Below are 14,502 nucleotides of genomic sequence, written 5' to 3'. Positions count from 1 at the left end.
CAAACAATGAACTGGATTAAACAAACAACAAATGGGCAAGAACTCTGAATGGGAGAAGGTGGCTAGGTGAGGTCCGGAAGCTTGGGTCTGTGTTCCAGCTGAGGGACGATGGTTTTTCTAGAGTTGTCATAACAAGGACCATGGATAACATGGCTTAAAATGATAACGTTTTTGAGCTATTTTTATCTCATTGTCTGAAAGCTAGAAATCAACGGTGAAGCCATTGGGAAGGCCAAGTTCCCTACAAAACCAAGCTTCTAGCTTTCCTTGGCTTGTAGGCATATGACTCTGATTCTCCACGTTCACGTGCCATCTTCCCTGAGTGCTGGTTTTCATGTGGCTATCATCTTACAAAGACTCTACATGGCATTAGATTAGGGTCATCCTTCTCCAGCTTGGTCCCACCTAACTTAACTAAGCACATCCGCCTTCTAAACAAGGCCACAGTTTGAGCTATAAGGTTGAGATGCTGGTGTCTTGTTTTCTCTTAGTTCTTGAACACTAAATGCATGTTTTCTTTTTTTAAAGATTCATTTATTTATTTTATGTTATGTGAGTATACTGTAGCTGTGCAGACAGATGGTTGTGAGCCTTCATGTGATTGTTAGGAATTGAATTTTAGGACCTCTGCTCGTTCCAGTCAGCCCCACTCGCTCCGGCCCAAATATTTATTTATTATTATACATAGGTACACTGTAGCTGACTTCAAACTCACCAGAAGAGGGCGTCAGATCTCATTGCGGGTGGTTGTGAGCCACCATGTGGTTGCTGGGATTTGAACTCAGGATCTTTGGAAGAGTAGTCAGTCCTCTTAACCACTGAGCCATCTTACCAGCCCCAAATGCATGTTTTCTTAAACACAATCAAATTCTCCTTCACCCACCATTTAATTCCATTCTGAGAAGAATTAGGGTCAGCCTGTTGGGCTTTTTGGTTTCATCTCCCCGTGTCACTGGAAAGAGATCTGATAAACAAAAGCTAGTTGTGTTGGAATAGGAATTTGTGCATTGGTTTAGCCAAGCCAAAGCTTTCATTTCATTAACAAGTATTTACTGAGGAGCCCCTATATGTAGCCATGTTCTGGGAACCAGGGTGTTTAGGCTGAAGATGTAGCTCGGTGTTGGAACATTTGACTAACATTCACAAGGTCCAGGGATCAGTCTTAGTATGGAGGGCAGAGAAGGTCCACATGGGCTGGGGACATGACTCAGTGGGCAAGATCAGTTACTACATTTGATGACCTGAGTTCAATTCCCAAAGCTGAATTAAAAAGATTCACGCACAAAACACATTTGTAATCCAAGCACTTCTATGGGAAACAGGGGGTGGGGGGTTGTGGGGGGGGGAGAGTCAGGAGAATAGGAACAGAAGCAGAAACAGGAAGAGGGCAGAACGGACGACTTAAGTCATCCTCCGACTGCCATGTGAGCCTATGCCAGCATGCACACACAACCAAATAAATAAATACACAAATAAACAAACAGACTCTAAAGAAAGCAAAATACCTAGGCTTGCCCCTGAATCACATTCTAGCAGTGGCAAAAGCCATGACTCTTTAAACAGCATTGAGGGCTAAAGAGACCACTCAGCAGTTAAGAGTATTTACTGTTCTTCCAGAGAACCCAATTCAGTTCTGAGAACCCACGTCAGGTGGTTCGCAATAGTCTATATCCCCAGCTCCACAGGATCTGACTCTTTAGACCTCAGAGGGCACCTACACTCACATACATGCTCTCTCACATGCTCTCTGGTGTGGGTATACACATCCACACACAATTTAAAAACTGAAAAGCTATAGGGGAAAAATAAGTAATGTCCACATATATATAATATATATATATTTAATAACATATATATATATATATATATATATATATATATATATAAAACCCACAACATTTTAAAGGGGAAAAAAGTGACAAAGAGAACTGAACCAAAAGGCTGGTATTACATTAGCTATGAATGGGGCAGATGGCTTGAAGTTAGTGTACTTCACTTTCAGCATCCTTCAGACTGATATTAATACCCAATTCCTAGGGTTGCTTTCAGAAATCAATGATGTAATACATGGAACGTGCACAATATGCCTGTTATATAAGTAGAGTCGAACAAATATTTGCTTTCGACAACAACTATTGTTTTCTGGTAACTGCTTAAAAAAAAAAGACATTTAATTCATTAAAAACATTTATTTCTTGGAAAACTGATGTCAACCAATATCATCATAGTTAGTGTTGCTGGTAACACCCAAAAAACCCCATGGTATTTTGACTGAAATCTTATTGAAAGAAGTGGTCTGTCAGATGGCCTTTCAGTAACTACATACTGGCTTGTGACCTTGAACACCAGTAAATATAATTTGAGATTTAGAAGGGTGTTTGTGGGGCTTGTGGAATGCAGTGGGATGGGGCTCACTGCTTTCTCTTTGTTTTTTCTGTTTTCAGGAGACTATGGGACCCCACTTCCCTGGTACTTCCTTTTACAGGAGTCCTACTGGCTTGGTGGTGAAGGTAAGTTTGTTTTGTTTTAATTAAAACAGTCAGGCAGTGGTGATGCACACCTTAATACTAGCACCTGAGACGCAGAGGCAAGAGAGTCTCTGTGAGTTCAGGACCAGTCTGGTCTATAGAGCGAGTTCCAGGACAGCCAGAGCTACAGAGAAACCCTGAGCTGGAGAGATGGCTCAGTGGTTAAGAACACTAACTGCTCTTTCAGAGATCCTGAGTTCAATTCCCAGCAACCACATGGTAGCTCATGACTGTCTGTAATAGGATCTGATGCCCTCTTCTGGTGTGTCTGAAGACAGCAACAGTGTACTTATATAAAAACAAACAAAAACAACAAATCAAACAAAACAAAAATGAGAACAACAGAAACCCTTCAGGACTGAAACTACTTCCTTGGGGTACATGTAAGATGTGTGGACCTTTGTCAAGGTGTCAAGGTGGCCCTTTGTCAAGTGCATGATCCCTGCTAGTCAGCTGCCTGCCGTGGGTACAGGGTGTCACAGTGTCACAGCCTCCACAAGTGTCCCTTTGATGAATCCCAGAGCCAGAGCTGTAAGCTACAGTCTCTCCCAGACCTGGGAGGCTCTGAAAGAAAAACCCCTGCTTTCCAGGGTTAGAACTCACCCTTCCCCTGTCCACACTTCACTTTGAATTACTGGGCCTGGGGCACGATTTAGCCTTTAAGCACTAACAAAGGGATTTAGTTTTCCTTTAACTTTAAATACCAGGTTAAGGCATTTAACCTGGAGCCTTTTAAAAGCTTGTATAAATTTTTTGTTTGGCTGGTATTTTGAGGGTCTCCCCTGCCCCTGAGGGTATATATATATATATATATATATATATATTTCACACAAACATTACTTTGACAGGCCAGTATTTTCCCATTATATTGTTTTGTGCATTGTGTTTATCTACAAACTTTTAAATGTCCACTATAATAAAGTTATCAACCTATCTTAAATAAGCGTATTTAACATCCCTGGAATGTTACTAATGTCAGTGAACCTAGGGGCTCATGTGCTCCCCAATCCGCACCCCACTATCCCAAGAGATACTCTGCTATTCAAGAAAAAAAAATATCTTGAGAAATGTGTTCCTTGAAAACAAGACACATACACTTTCGCTGACAGACGTGAAATACTTCTCACCTGTTTCATAGGCAAGAATAAATATAATCCCTCACACTATCTAAGATCAGAGAGCAGCTGAGTCACGCCCCACCCCCCAACTCCCCTCTTCATAGTTGGAGAAATGGAGAGCCAGAAACATCAATTTCCTATTGAAATCCCACTGGACACTGGGGCAAAATCTAGAATAGCCAAGGACGGTTCACGAGGAGAGTGTCACCCCAGTGGTTATTTAAAAAAAGATATTTGTTCTTGCTGTTGTATTACTCATGAGGGCAGTATGATAGCTGGGCAGTGTGATCGCTGGCACATTGACCTCGGAAATTGTGGAGAATAAAGTCAAAACCGCTCCAGGAAGTGGAGACAGAAGTACACCAGACAGCACGCCTCTCTGACCATTAAGCCTCAGCCTGCTGCTCTCCCACATTCTGCAAATCTAGAGGCCCTGGCGGGCACTGAGGATGCTCCCAGGTGGTTGCCCATGCGTGCTTAAAGCAGAGCCCTAAGGGCTTCGTGCTAGTGGCTTTCTTTTCTTCCTGCTTCCTTTCTGGCTGGGGCTCCTTTCTGCCTCTTCCTTTTCCAGGATGTCCTTGACACCCCCTTAGACTGAATGCCATTAAAAAATAAAATCTGTGGTGAGTGTGTGTGTGTGTGTGTGTGTGTGTGGAGGGGGGTGGGGAGGAATAGCATACACCCACCAGGCTCCACCCTGGTATTACCGTAAGATTTCTGTATGTCCGAATAGGTGGCCTTTTAAAGGGAGCCATTTCTCCAGCTCAGATCTAAATTAGTTACCCACCATAGCACTACAGGTGGATTTTTGCTCAGGGTTCCCATGACTGACATGTTTTAGTTGGAGCAAAAAGGACCAGGTGGTAGGCTAAAGAAAACAAACCTATTCCAAATTTAATCCTGCGATGGAATTTTTGATTTGTCTGATTTTCCCCACCCCCCTAAGGGGACAATGTTCAAGACAGGGTTTCTCTGTTTAGCCCTGGCTGTTCTGGAACTTGCTTTGTTGACCAGGCTGGCCTCAAACTCAGAGATCCACCTGTCTCTGCCTCCCAAGTGCTGGGATTAAAGGTGAGCACTGCTCAGCTTGTTTTTGTTTTTGTTTTTATTACAATTTCTGATATGAGAAGTCTACCACATTAAAAGGAATTGTCGAGGACTGCGAATGTGGCTTAGTGCTACCAAGCAGGGAGTTCCTAGTTTGATTCCCAGCTCCCCCTAAAAACAGAGTAAATCAAAACTCTCCAGCCTCAAGGTTCTGATTTAAAAAGTCCCTGTGGGCCCTGCGAAATCGGCACAATCAGATTTGAGTACCTCACAGCTGGGCAGCAGGTCAGAGCTGGAGGCCATGCAGGAGACGGGTCTCAGAGCTATGATGGCTCCAACCTCCGGAGGGAGCTGTCCCACCCTTGTGATGGGAAATGCATCTGTCCCCTCTGCCCCTCCTCTTCTTTCCTGTCTCTCCTGAAGAGTAACGTTGGCGTCTGGTTGGTTCAGGTTGTTCGACCAGAGAAGAAAGGGCTCTGGAAAAGACTGAACCCTTAACAGAGGAGATGGAGGATCCAGAGCACCCAGAAGGAATGAATGGTAACCCCCCCCCACACCCCCCACCCACCTCCCAAAAGAGAGCAGAACAGAACGGAAAGCTTCAGTAGTGCCAGAGCCAAACCACAAGCCGGGCAACTCGAAGGAGGCCAGGAAGCTGACTCCCTCTCTTGACTGGTGTTAAATCTGATGTCCAGCTGCACACGAGGGGAATGAATGGTCCAACCCAGACATTAGTGCATATTTCCTGGAGAAAGCAGATCCCAGGTCTGTAGTGTGTTTGTGCCCTTGTTAGGCAAACCCCAAGGGAATCGCACAAATGTGCTGACTTCCGAGGATTTAGTCAGAACAATGACTTGGGTCACTGGGACTTGAAGCGGATATGAGCTACAAGGAAAGACAAAAATAAGTGCGGTAAGGGGAAAGAGCCTAGCAGAGCTGACTGCACTTCACTCAAGGTTTACAAACCCAGAGCCCATTCACTGCAACCATCAAAAGCCTTTCCTGGTGGTGGAAGTTACCTAATCACTCCCTGGCTGGTGCGCAGGGTACATAAGACTCCTTTCCCTGGCCTTTGCTGCTTTGTCCTCACTCTTGAACTAATTCTCCTGAGGTTTCTCATCCCTGACTGTATGCATGACTCGGGTTTAGAGAGGCACACAGACTCCGATTTAGCCTGATGTTGGCACGAGAGGGTCCAGCTTCTAGGCACCCCTCAGGTACCACTTTGCAAAGCTCATGTTGGAGACCTGAATCCTCACAGAGCTGCTTTGCAGGCTAAAGTAACTCTAGAAGATCCTCCTCCCAGAGTGGTATGATAAGGTTCCATTTCAGCTTTAGTTGTGGCCAGGAGACACAGGCAGACAATGCAACGGGAGTTGGGGACAGAGCAAGGGACCACTAGTTAATTAGAATTAATACTCTGGACTCTATAAGTGAACTTCGGAAAAGATGTTGTGGTGGGGGTGGGGAGAGCAGGTCGGTACTGGAAAGGACACGGAGCATGGGGAGGAAGGAGTTACGATGAGGAAGAGTAGGTTGTCCTGGCTTAAGGAGTCAGGGCTGGTGCCAGAAACCTATGAAGATCCGATAGACTGAGCCTTGAAGCAAAGACGGTACTCGGGGTTAACTCAATAATAGACAGGAGCTATTTCAGATGGGTATGGACTCTGGGTCCATACTTGCCACTTGTACACCATGTAGCCTTGATAGAACACTTGATGTCTCTCAGTCTTGGGCTTTCTAACCTATTGAAAAGATCCTAGTTACATCTACCTATAGGACTATATGTGTGAAGTGAGGGATTTGCTGGGAAACATCGGAAACAGTGCCTAACTCACAGTAAGTGTGAAATCGATGGCCAGTGTAACTATGACCTACTGCTGTTGTGATCTTCTTCACAAAGCCACAGCAGCGTGGGCAGGTGAAGTTACAGCCAGAGCGCGGGTCTGAAGGAAGCAGTGTGTTCATGAAGCACGGCGTCATTAACCTGTGGTGTTTCTACAATGTGTTTTTCCCTCCAAGACTCCTTTTTTGAACGCGAGCTTCCAGGGCTGGTGCCTGGTGTGTGTGTGAAGAACCTGGTGAAGGTTTTTGAGCCCAGTGGCCGGCCAGCTGTGGACCGTCTGAACATCACTTTCTATGAGAACCAAATCACGGCGTTCCTGGGTCACAACGGAGCGGGGAAGACCACCACCTTGTGAGTTCTCTGCCAAAGAGGCTGTGTCTCCCATCCTACCCCATCCATCATTCCCTAGCTTCATTCTCTCCCCCCAATAACTTCAGTCTGTTCTTCCTTACTGAATTTCGGTGGAAACATATACACTCACACACACCTCCCATGGTGAGGATAAAAAGCAGTGGCTGCCTATGTCCCTGGTCTATTTTTATGTAGCACTCCGTTTCCTACCAATTAATAATTAGGATGCTTTAGTGCTGGCGTGGGACCTCTGATGGGCTGGCTACCTTTCTGAGAAAGTGTAGGGAGAACAGTGAAGTAGACTCGCTGCCTGGCAGAAGGCCAAGGGCAGGAAGCTTTGAGGCTCTGGGTGGACTCCTCCATCCATCCTTTAGTTCTGAAAGGAGCGCGGGCGCCACCTGCTGAGAACAGGAGGTCAGGGCTCCGGTGCGGACCTCCGATGGGCCAGTGGAGGAGGGGTAGGGGTCAACAAGCCATGTGACAGCAGCCATCAAATCCTTGGCTTGCAGAGCCCCGGGGAAGGAACAGAGGTGTACACCCTGCTCAGGAATGTGCTCCCGGGCCCTTCAATGGGAATGGAATGCAGGGCTGGTGCCATTGGGCTTGGTACTGTTTCCCTCTAGTGGTTGATCAACAAAGATTTCAGCTTCGAAGTACAGGTTCAGATAGCATGCGATTTTATCAGAACTTGGGACAGAACTGGGCGGGGCATCCTAAGGCTATCTCCTTGCTAATTCACGTGGTGGGAGGACAGGAAACTCCATTTGAGACCCCAGGACCTCTAGAAGACAAACACATTACTTCACTCAGTGCAGAAACTAAACTTCCACTGGGGTCGGAACACAAGCACTGCCCTAATGCTGGGAATAGCATAACATTTTAAGTTTCACTTCGTGCTGGGGCCTGTTTTTGTTTTGTTTTGTTTTTAAAGTATGTTCGATTCACTTAACTTAGACAACTACCCAAGCAGGTAGGAGACATGTTTTGTATAACTGAAGAAAGAAAAGGGAAATCACAACATGGTTCACATTTTTACATTTGGAATCCCCAAACGAAATTGTGTTAGCCAGTCAGCAGACAGTCTTGCCCAGCTTCTCACCGGCATCAGCCGAGCTTTGGAAAGTCACCAACCTGCTTCTCACTGTCAAGGGCTGCGCGCCCAGGCAAAGCAGTGGGGCTGGGCCCTAAACCCCTTTAACTGACCACAACTGTGACCACGACAGTGGCCACAATGGCTGGCCACATCAATAGCCACGGAACAACCACTATGACAGACCTTCACGGTGGACACTACCGCTGACCACAGAGTAAAACAACAGTGATCACTGTAGCTGACCACATCCATGAACACCACTCTGACAGACAGTCATAATAGACACCACAACTGACCACCACAGTGGCCATCCAGTGGGCACTACAACTGACCACTGCAGTGATGGCGGGGTGATGATGGGGTGTCTGAGTTTGGGAACCCCTGAGGCTCTTGATACTGGCCCAGGAACAGTTGGAAATAAAAAGTAGAGAAAGAAGGTCCTTGTGGTCTAGGCACTAGACTAGCAAGGCACTGGTGCTAAGTAAACCCTGTGTGGAAATGTTCTGGGCCCCTCAGCTACAGCAGGCTTGAGTTTGATAGAGAGATGGGGCAGGTGTCACTACAAGCATCCTTATGACCCTGTGTGGGGTTACCCTCATCCCCTGGTGAGTTCTAACAACCATCTCTTCAGCCACTTAACCCTGTGTTCCGCAGGTCCATTCTGACAGGTCTGTTGCCACCGACGTCAGGAACTGTGCTCATTGGGGGAAAAGACATTGAAACCAACCTGGATGTAGTACGGCAGAGCCTGGGCATGTGTCCACAACACAACATCCTGTTTCATCAGTAAGTGAGCTGGAGTTGAGATACTACTGGGCAGGGGTGGGGCTCATTGGAAGAGCACTTGCCTGGCCTGTCCATCACCCTGGGTTCCGCCCCCAGCACCACAGGAAAACAAAATATCTGTCAGAAACCCCTGTTTTGTACTGGCTGGTTTCATGTCAACTTGACACAAGCTAGAGCCACTGGAGAAGAGGGAGCCTCACCTGAGAAAATGCCTCTGTAAGATCAGGCTACAGGCAAGCCTGTGGGGCATTCTATTCATTAGTGATTGATGGGAGAGGGAACAGCCCATTGGGGGTGGTGCCATCCCTGGGCTGGTGGTCCTGAGTTCTATAAGAAAGCAAGCTGAGCAAGCCAGTAAGCAGCTCCCTCCATGGCCTCTGCATCAGCTCCTGCCTCCAGGTTCCTTGCCCTGCTTGAGTTCCTGTCCTGATTTTCTTTGATGATGAAGTGTAAGCGAAATAAACCCTTTCCTCCCCAAGTAGCTTTGGTCATGGTGTTTCATCCGAGCAATAGTCACACTAAGTCACCTGTACCTGTTCTCAAATGCCCGCCCCCAACACACACACACACACACACACACACACACACACACACACACACACACGTCTTTCCAGCCCAACTTAGCAATGCGTTTGTCTGGTCTTCACAGTCAAAAGCCCTTGTCCCTCCAAGCGTGAGGCTGTGCTCCTCCTGGTGATCAGAGTTGAGATGTCCCCAGCCAGAGGAGGGACAGTAACTTCTTTATGGCACTTTCCCTTACTTGCTGACAGAAAGAAGAGATACGTTATCCCCTTTACATGTGGACCACTGGTGCTATAGACTGTCCTGGGAGGAGAGGGGGGCTTTCATGCCGGCTTGCTTGAGTTTTCTATCTTTTCTCCCATTCTTCTTCTATCACTTTCTTCCTTTTCCCTCCCTTCCCCCTCCCTCTTTTCTCTCTTCCCCTACTCTTTCCTTCTAATTAAAACATATTTTACATGCTGACTCTAGTCCTGGCAGAGTGAGGAGGGCGGTGAAGGGGAGAAGACAGATAAATACAAAAGAAAAAAAAACTGTCACCAGTCCTTTCAGCATCCAGAGGCAATCTCGCTGTCAACACCTCCAGATATGACTATTTGGACATCTCTCTGCGTGTGTAGACATGTGCAAAGATGTAAAAATTATAAGGGAAAGTAAAATCATATGTACCATTTTGTGACCCCACTTTTTGAAAGTGTGGGTGCTTTGCCTGAGTGTGTATCTGTGCACAGCGTGTGTTCCCAGTGCCTGAGAAAAGGATCTCAGATATGCTGGACCTGGAATTACAGACAGCTGTGAGCCACTATGTGTGTCCCAGGTCCTCTGTAAAAGCAACCAGCGCTCTTAACCACTGAGCCATCTCTCCAACTCCATAACTGCTTCTTAAGCCTAAGGTGCTATGAATATTTTTCCATGCGATTACATATTCCTTTAAGAAGTAATGTTTACATATGGTTCTGTTGTTCGAATGACTGTTTAAGTAATTTTCTCATTAGCTCTTTGGGCAAGACTGGTTGGTCATTTCACTTTCACATCACGAATAATACCACGATGACATTTTTGACTGCTAACTCTTCATAGTCATCTTTCTTTTCCAAGGTGAGCTGCTCAAAATGGAATGACTTAGCCCACTGCCTTTCTCCTCCTCCTGTTCCCACAGCCTCACAGTGGCTGAGCACATCTTGTTCTATGCCCAGCTGAAAGGGAGATCCTGGGAGGAGGCCCAGCTTGAGATGGAAGCCATGCTAGAAGACACGGGCCTCCACCATAAGAGGAATGAAGAAGCTCAGGACCTTTCAGGTGCTTGGTGTTGGGAGGAGACAGGGTCATTTCCGTTGCCTGCCAATGCACCTCAGCAGAAGGTTGGGGTAGCAGAACAGCAATTCTCAACCTGTAGGTCATGACCCCCCCCCCCCACCTGTCAGATATCAGATTTTTACATTATGATTCATAACAGTAGCAAAATTACAGTTATGAAGTAGCAACGAAAATAATTTTATTGTGTGTGTGGGGGGGGAGTCACCACAATGTGAAGAACTATATTAAAAGGGTCGCAGCATTAGGACGGTTGAGAACCACTGGGGTAGGGCCTTATAACAGGAGCTTTCCTTACATTTTTATGAAACTCAAGGCACGGTTTTCAGATGATCAGGTGCTAGGAAGCAGGGTGGTCTTTCAGCATTGGTGCAGCATGGACGATACTGTGACGTCTGACAGAGTAGGCATATCTGTGGTGGCAGTACCAAACTGTAGCCAAGTTTAAAGATGTGACCAGCTCTGGGCCTTCCTCTTCCCCGTGCCGAGATGTCTGTGATATTCCGTGTCATCACCTTCCTTCTGCCTCCAGGTGGCATGCAGAGGAAGCTGTCTGTTGCCATTGCTTTTGTGGGAGATTCCAAGGTGGTGGTCCTGGATGAGCCCACCTCTGGGGTGGACCCCTACTCCAGACGTTCCATCTGGGACCTGCTCCTGAAGTATCGCTCAGGTGAGGGGCTGTTGCTTAGTACCCCATGCTCTCACTGAGGCTGTTCCAGGTGTCCCACTTTCTCCCGCCTCAAATTTTATAGCCACATACCTTAACAGCCCTTGCAACCACCAGTTCAAGGGCAAGCCTGCAAACAGGGAGTCAACCTATGGCTGAAACAGTCCAGAAAGTTGGGTTGGGAGTGTTTACAACGCATTCACAAAGCCCCGAGTTCCATCCCAGCCACTCATGCATACAATCCCAGCAGTCGGGAGGTAAGAGGCAGGTAGAGCAGAAATCCAAGATGAGTCTCAGCTGTGTAGCCTGGGCTACACGAAGCCCTGTCTCAACAAAACGAAACAAAAATTTCTTCCTACCTATAATCCTCCAATCTGGAAAAGTGGAATTGCACTCTGGCTAAAGGAACCCAAAGTCATGCCAGGAAGCTTCCTAGCTGTTGCGTGACTATTCCCTGAGAGCCGGAATATGGGGCTGGATGTATAGATCAGCAGCAGGCTATGTCAGATGAAAGTGCCTTAAAACGGGCCCTTTACTTGTCTATCTCGCACCTTCTAGAGGATTGACATCTAGAAGTGACATCAGGCTGAACTCCCAGAGCCTGTCCATGCAGCTGTATGGTTCATCCTGCCCAGCTTGGAAAGCCCCCTCCTTTATTCTTCCTGTATTTCTCATGCCCCTCACTGAAGGGTTGCAGGTGAAAATCCTCATCACCTCGTTTTAATAACAGCTCCATTTAATGAGAAAGTGCTGCGTGTGCTCTTACAAAGTACAAGAGCGGTGTTTAACAGTAGGAAGACTGTGAAGGTGGAGTCCATGGATAGTGACAGTGACGGCAGAGGGAGATGAGCATGTCCCATCCATGTGAAATTGTTTGAGTCGTACCTGAGACACAGTGCAGAGACACCGTATGTGACAGTGCTTTGCAGCATGCAGGCTGCTAGGGTATAGCGGTTGCTATCCTCCTTACTCCATTATGCTTGCTGCAGAATTAGCTACTTTGTTCTTATTTATTAGCTCCAAGTTCTGGGGACCACATAACCTGGAGGTTGCTGTGCATCCTATCCAGGTTGCCTGGTAACCTTACCCTGACCTCCTCCTCACAGGCAGAACCATCATCATGTCCACTCACCACATGGACGAGGCAGACCTCCTTGGCGACCGCATTGCCATAATTTCTCAGGGAAGGCTCTACTGCTCTGGAACCCCACTCTTCCTCAAGAACTGCTTTGGCACAGGCTTCTACTTGACCTTAGTTCGCAAGATGAAAAACATCCAGAGCCAAAGAGGTGGCTGTGAGGTGTGTGTCTGCCTGGGGAAGGAGCCCAGCTTGGGCAGTGTGGGGCTGCTGTTCTAGATATAACTGCCCACTGCACCTTTAATTGTTGGAATAAGCTTGTATCTGGACTATTTGCAGACTTCAGTAATTGTGTTCTAAACTACTGTATAGAGATGCTCACAAACACACACCAGGCATAACTGATTTTAAATAACCAGAGGGGTTGGGAGGGTACACCACACATGTCATGCGGTGTTCTAGGGGAGTACCTTGGCCTTCGAGGTTAGACTGCTTTAAGTTGTTCCTCCTTCATCCAAACATCCATGTTCCCCAATTAAACCTGAATTCTAGGAGTAAGTGAAATCTAAGGAGAGCTATCCTTGGAGACTATAACCTAAAACTGATGTGGGGGGCAAGGGCAGCCAGCAGAGTCTCCTGTGTCATCCTGAGTAGTTGATTTTATTCTTTGCTGTTGTCTTTCCTCACATGGAAAATGAAGTGGGTGACCCTGGCTTCTGCTTCATAGGAGGGATGTAGTGGAGACAAATGAGATGGAGTGTTGTGAATGTTTCCCGGGCTCCTTGAGAACAGGTATCCCACACATTCAGGTTGTCACAAGTGTTCTGCTGCAATGCTGTTTATGCCTCTAATATAAATGGATAGCATGAGTTTTCCTGTCCTGGTGGATTTTCACAGCCTGGCGTCCAGAGGGCTTGGGAGGGGAACAGAATGTCTCTCTAGCTGCCACATGATTAATGACAAGGCAGAGGGATGCTTTGAGGTTCTGCCTCTCTCTCTCTGCCTGACTCACATTCCCTCTGGGATAAAAAGCCAAGCAGCTCCGCCCTCAAAATGCTCAGATGAATTAACAGATTAAACAGCGAAGAAAAAAAAATAATGCCGTCCGCAGCTGGTGACGAGAGACAGACGGAGCAGTGGTGACAGCAGCTGGCACCGCGACGATGCTATCATTGACATGATCTGCATCTTGTCAGTCCTTTCTGTCGTCTGTTGCAGGGGGTCTGCAGCTGTACATCAAAAGGTTTCTCTACCAGGTGTCCAGCCCGAGTCGATGAGATAACAGAAGAACAAGTCCTGGATGGTAAGAGCTGGGCAGGTTGAACCTCAGTGCTGGTTCAGTGAGTACCTCCGTGTTGTTGGGTACTCCCTGTCGGGATGTACTGGAGCAGAGAGAACACGTGCTATGCTTTGAAGCCCAGCATCCTGCAGATGCTCATCTTTTCCTCTGAGCCTGTTTCACATTCCTAACGTGATTTTAAAGTACCTAAACGCCCTCTCTTTAATGAGGAATCCAACTTGTTTACTTGTTACTTGCCCTTGCTCGTGTTAAGCTTGGATTTTACACTCCTGCCCTGTAACAGTGTGGACGCACCCCCTCCTCAAAGTGCCAAGGCACCCTCTGGCTCGCTTTCTCTTTTTAGTGTTTTGTTTATTATTTTTTACTTTGTATATGACTGTGTGCCTGCATGTGTGAAAGTGAGTCGTCTGTGTGCAGTGTCTGCAGAAGCTAGAATAGGGCATTGGAATATCTGAAACTTCAGATACAGGTAGCTGTGAACTGTGGGTGCCAGGAACTGAACCCAGGGCTTCCATAAGAACAGTAAGTGCTCCTGACTGTTGAGCCATAGCTCCATCCTTGCATGTGTCTTACATGGAGAATCTGAGCTTGCGGGTTTGAAGGATGCAGGAAAGGATGCATGGCAACTTTGTGCAATGTCACACATTCCCCTCATACTGCCCAGGGTCCCAGGGAGCCTCCCTGGAATTTAAGGGTACATTCTTTCTCAGAGGCCTCTCACTGTCACCAGAGAGAGGCAGTATCTAAGCTCACCTGTCAGATCTGACCTCAGGGTCCCAAGAGCTAATGACGCTTTCCACTCTCAACATCTGCCTACCTGCACGCCTCAGACACCTCTGCAAGGGGAATGAATGC

General features: G+C 47.1%; 1 protein-coding gene across 1 annotated transcript in view; it reads left to right on the top strand.

Annotated features, from left to right (window-relative positions):
* The window catches only part of Abca4 (ATP binding cassette subfamily A member 4), a 146,225-nt gene that overhangs the window by 71,854 nt on the left and 59,869 nt on the right, over positions 1-14,502 (top strand). Inside the window, 8 exon segments of the mRNA XM_021157524.3 lie at positions 2,445-2,510; positions 5,144-5,233; positions 6,716-6,890; positions 8,638-8,769; positions 10,448-10,587; positions 11,135-11,272; positions 12,376-12,569; positions 13,566-13,650. Coding sequence (XP_021013183.1) covers positions 2,445-2,510; positions 5,144-5,233; positions 6,716-6,890; positions 8,638-8,769; positions 10,448-10,587; positions 11,135-11,272; positions 12,376-12,569; positions 13,566-13,650 — 1,020 coding nt within the window.

Source organism: Mus caroli, unplaced genomic scaffold (genome assembly GCF_978045245.1).
Source record: "Mus caroli unplaced genomic scaffold, Mus_caroli_1 scaffold_3, whole genome shotgun sequence".
Classification (NCBI taxonomy): Eukaryota; Metazoa; Chordata; class Mammalia; order Rodentia; family Muridae; genus Mus; species Mus caroli.
This window is presented reverse-complemented; position numbering and strand designations above follow the sequence as displayed.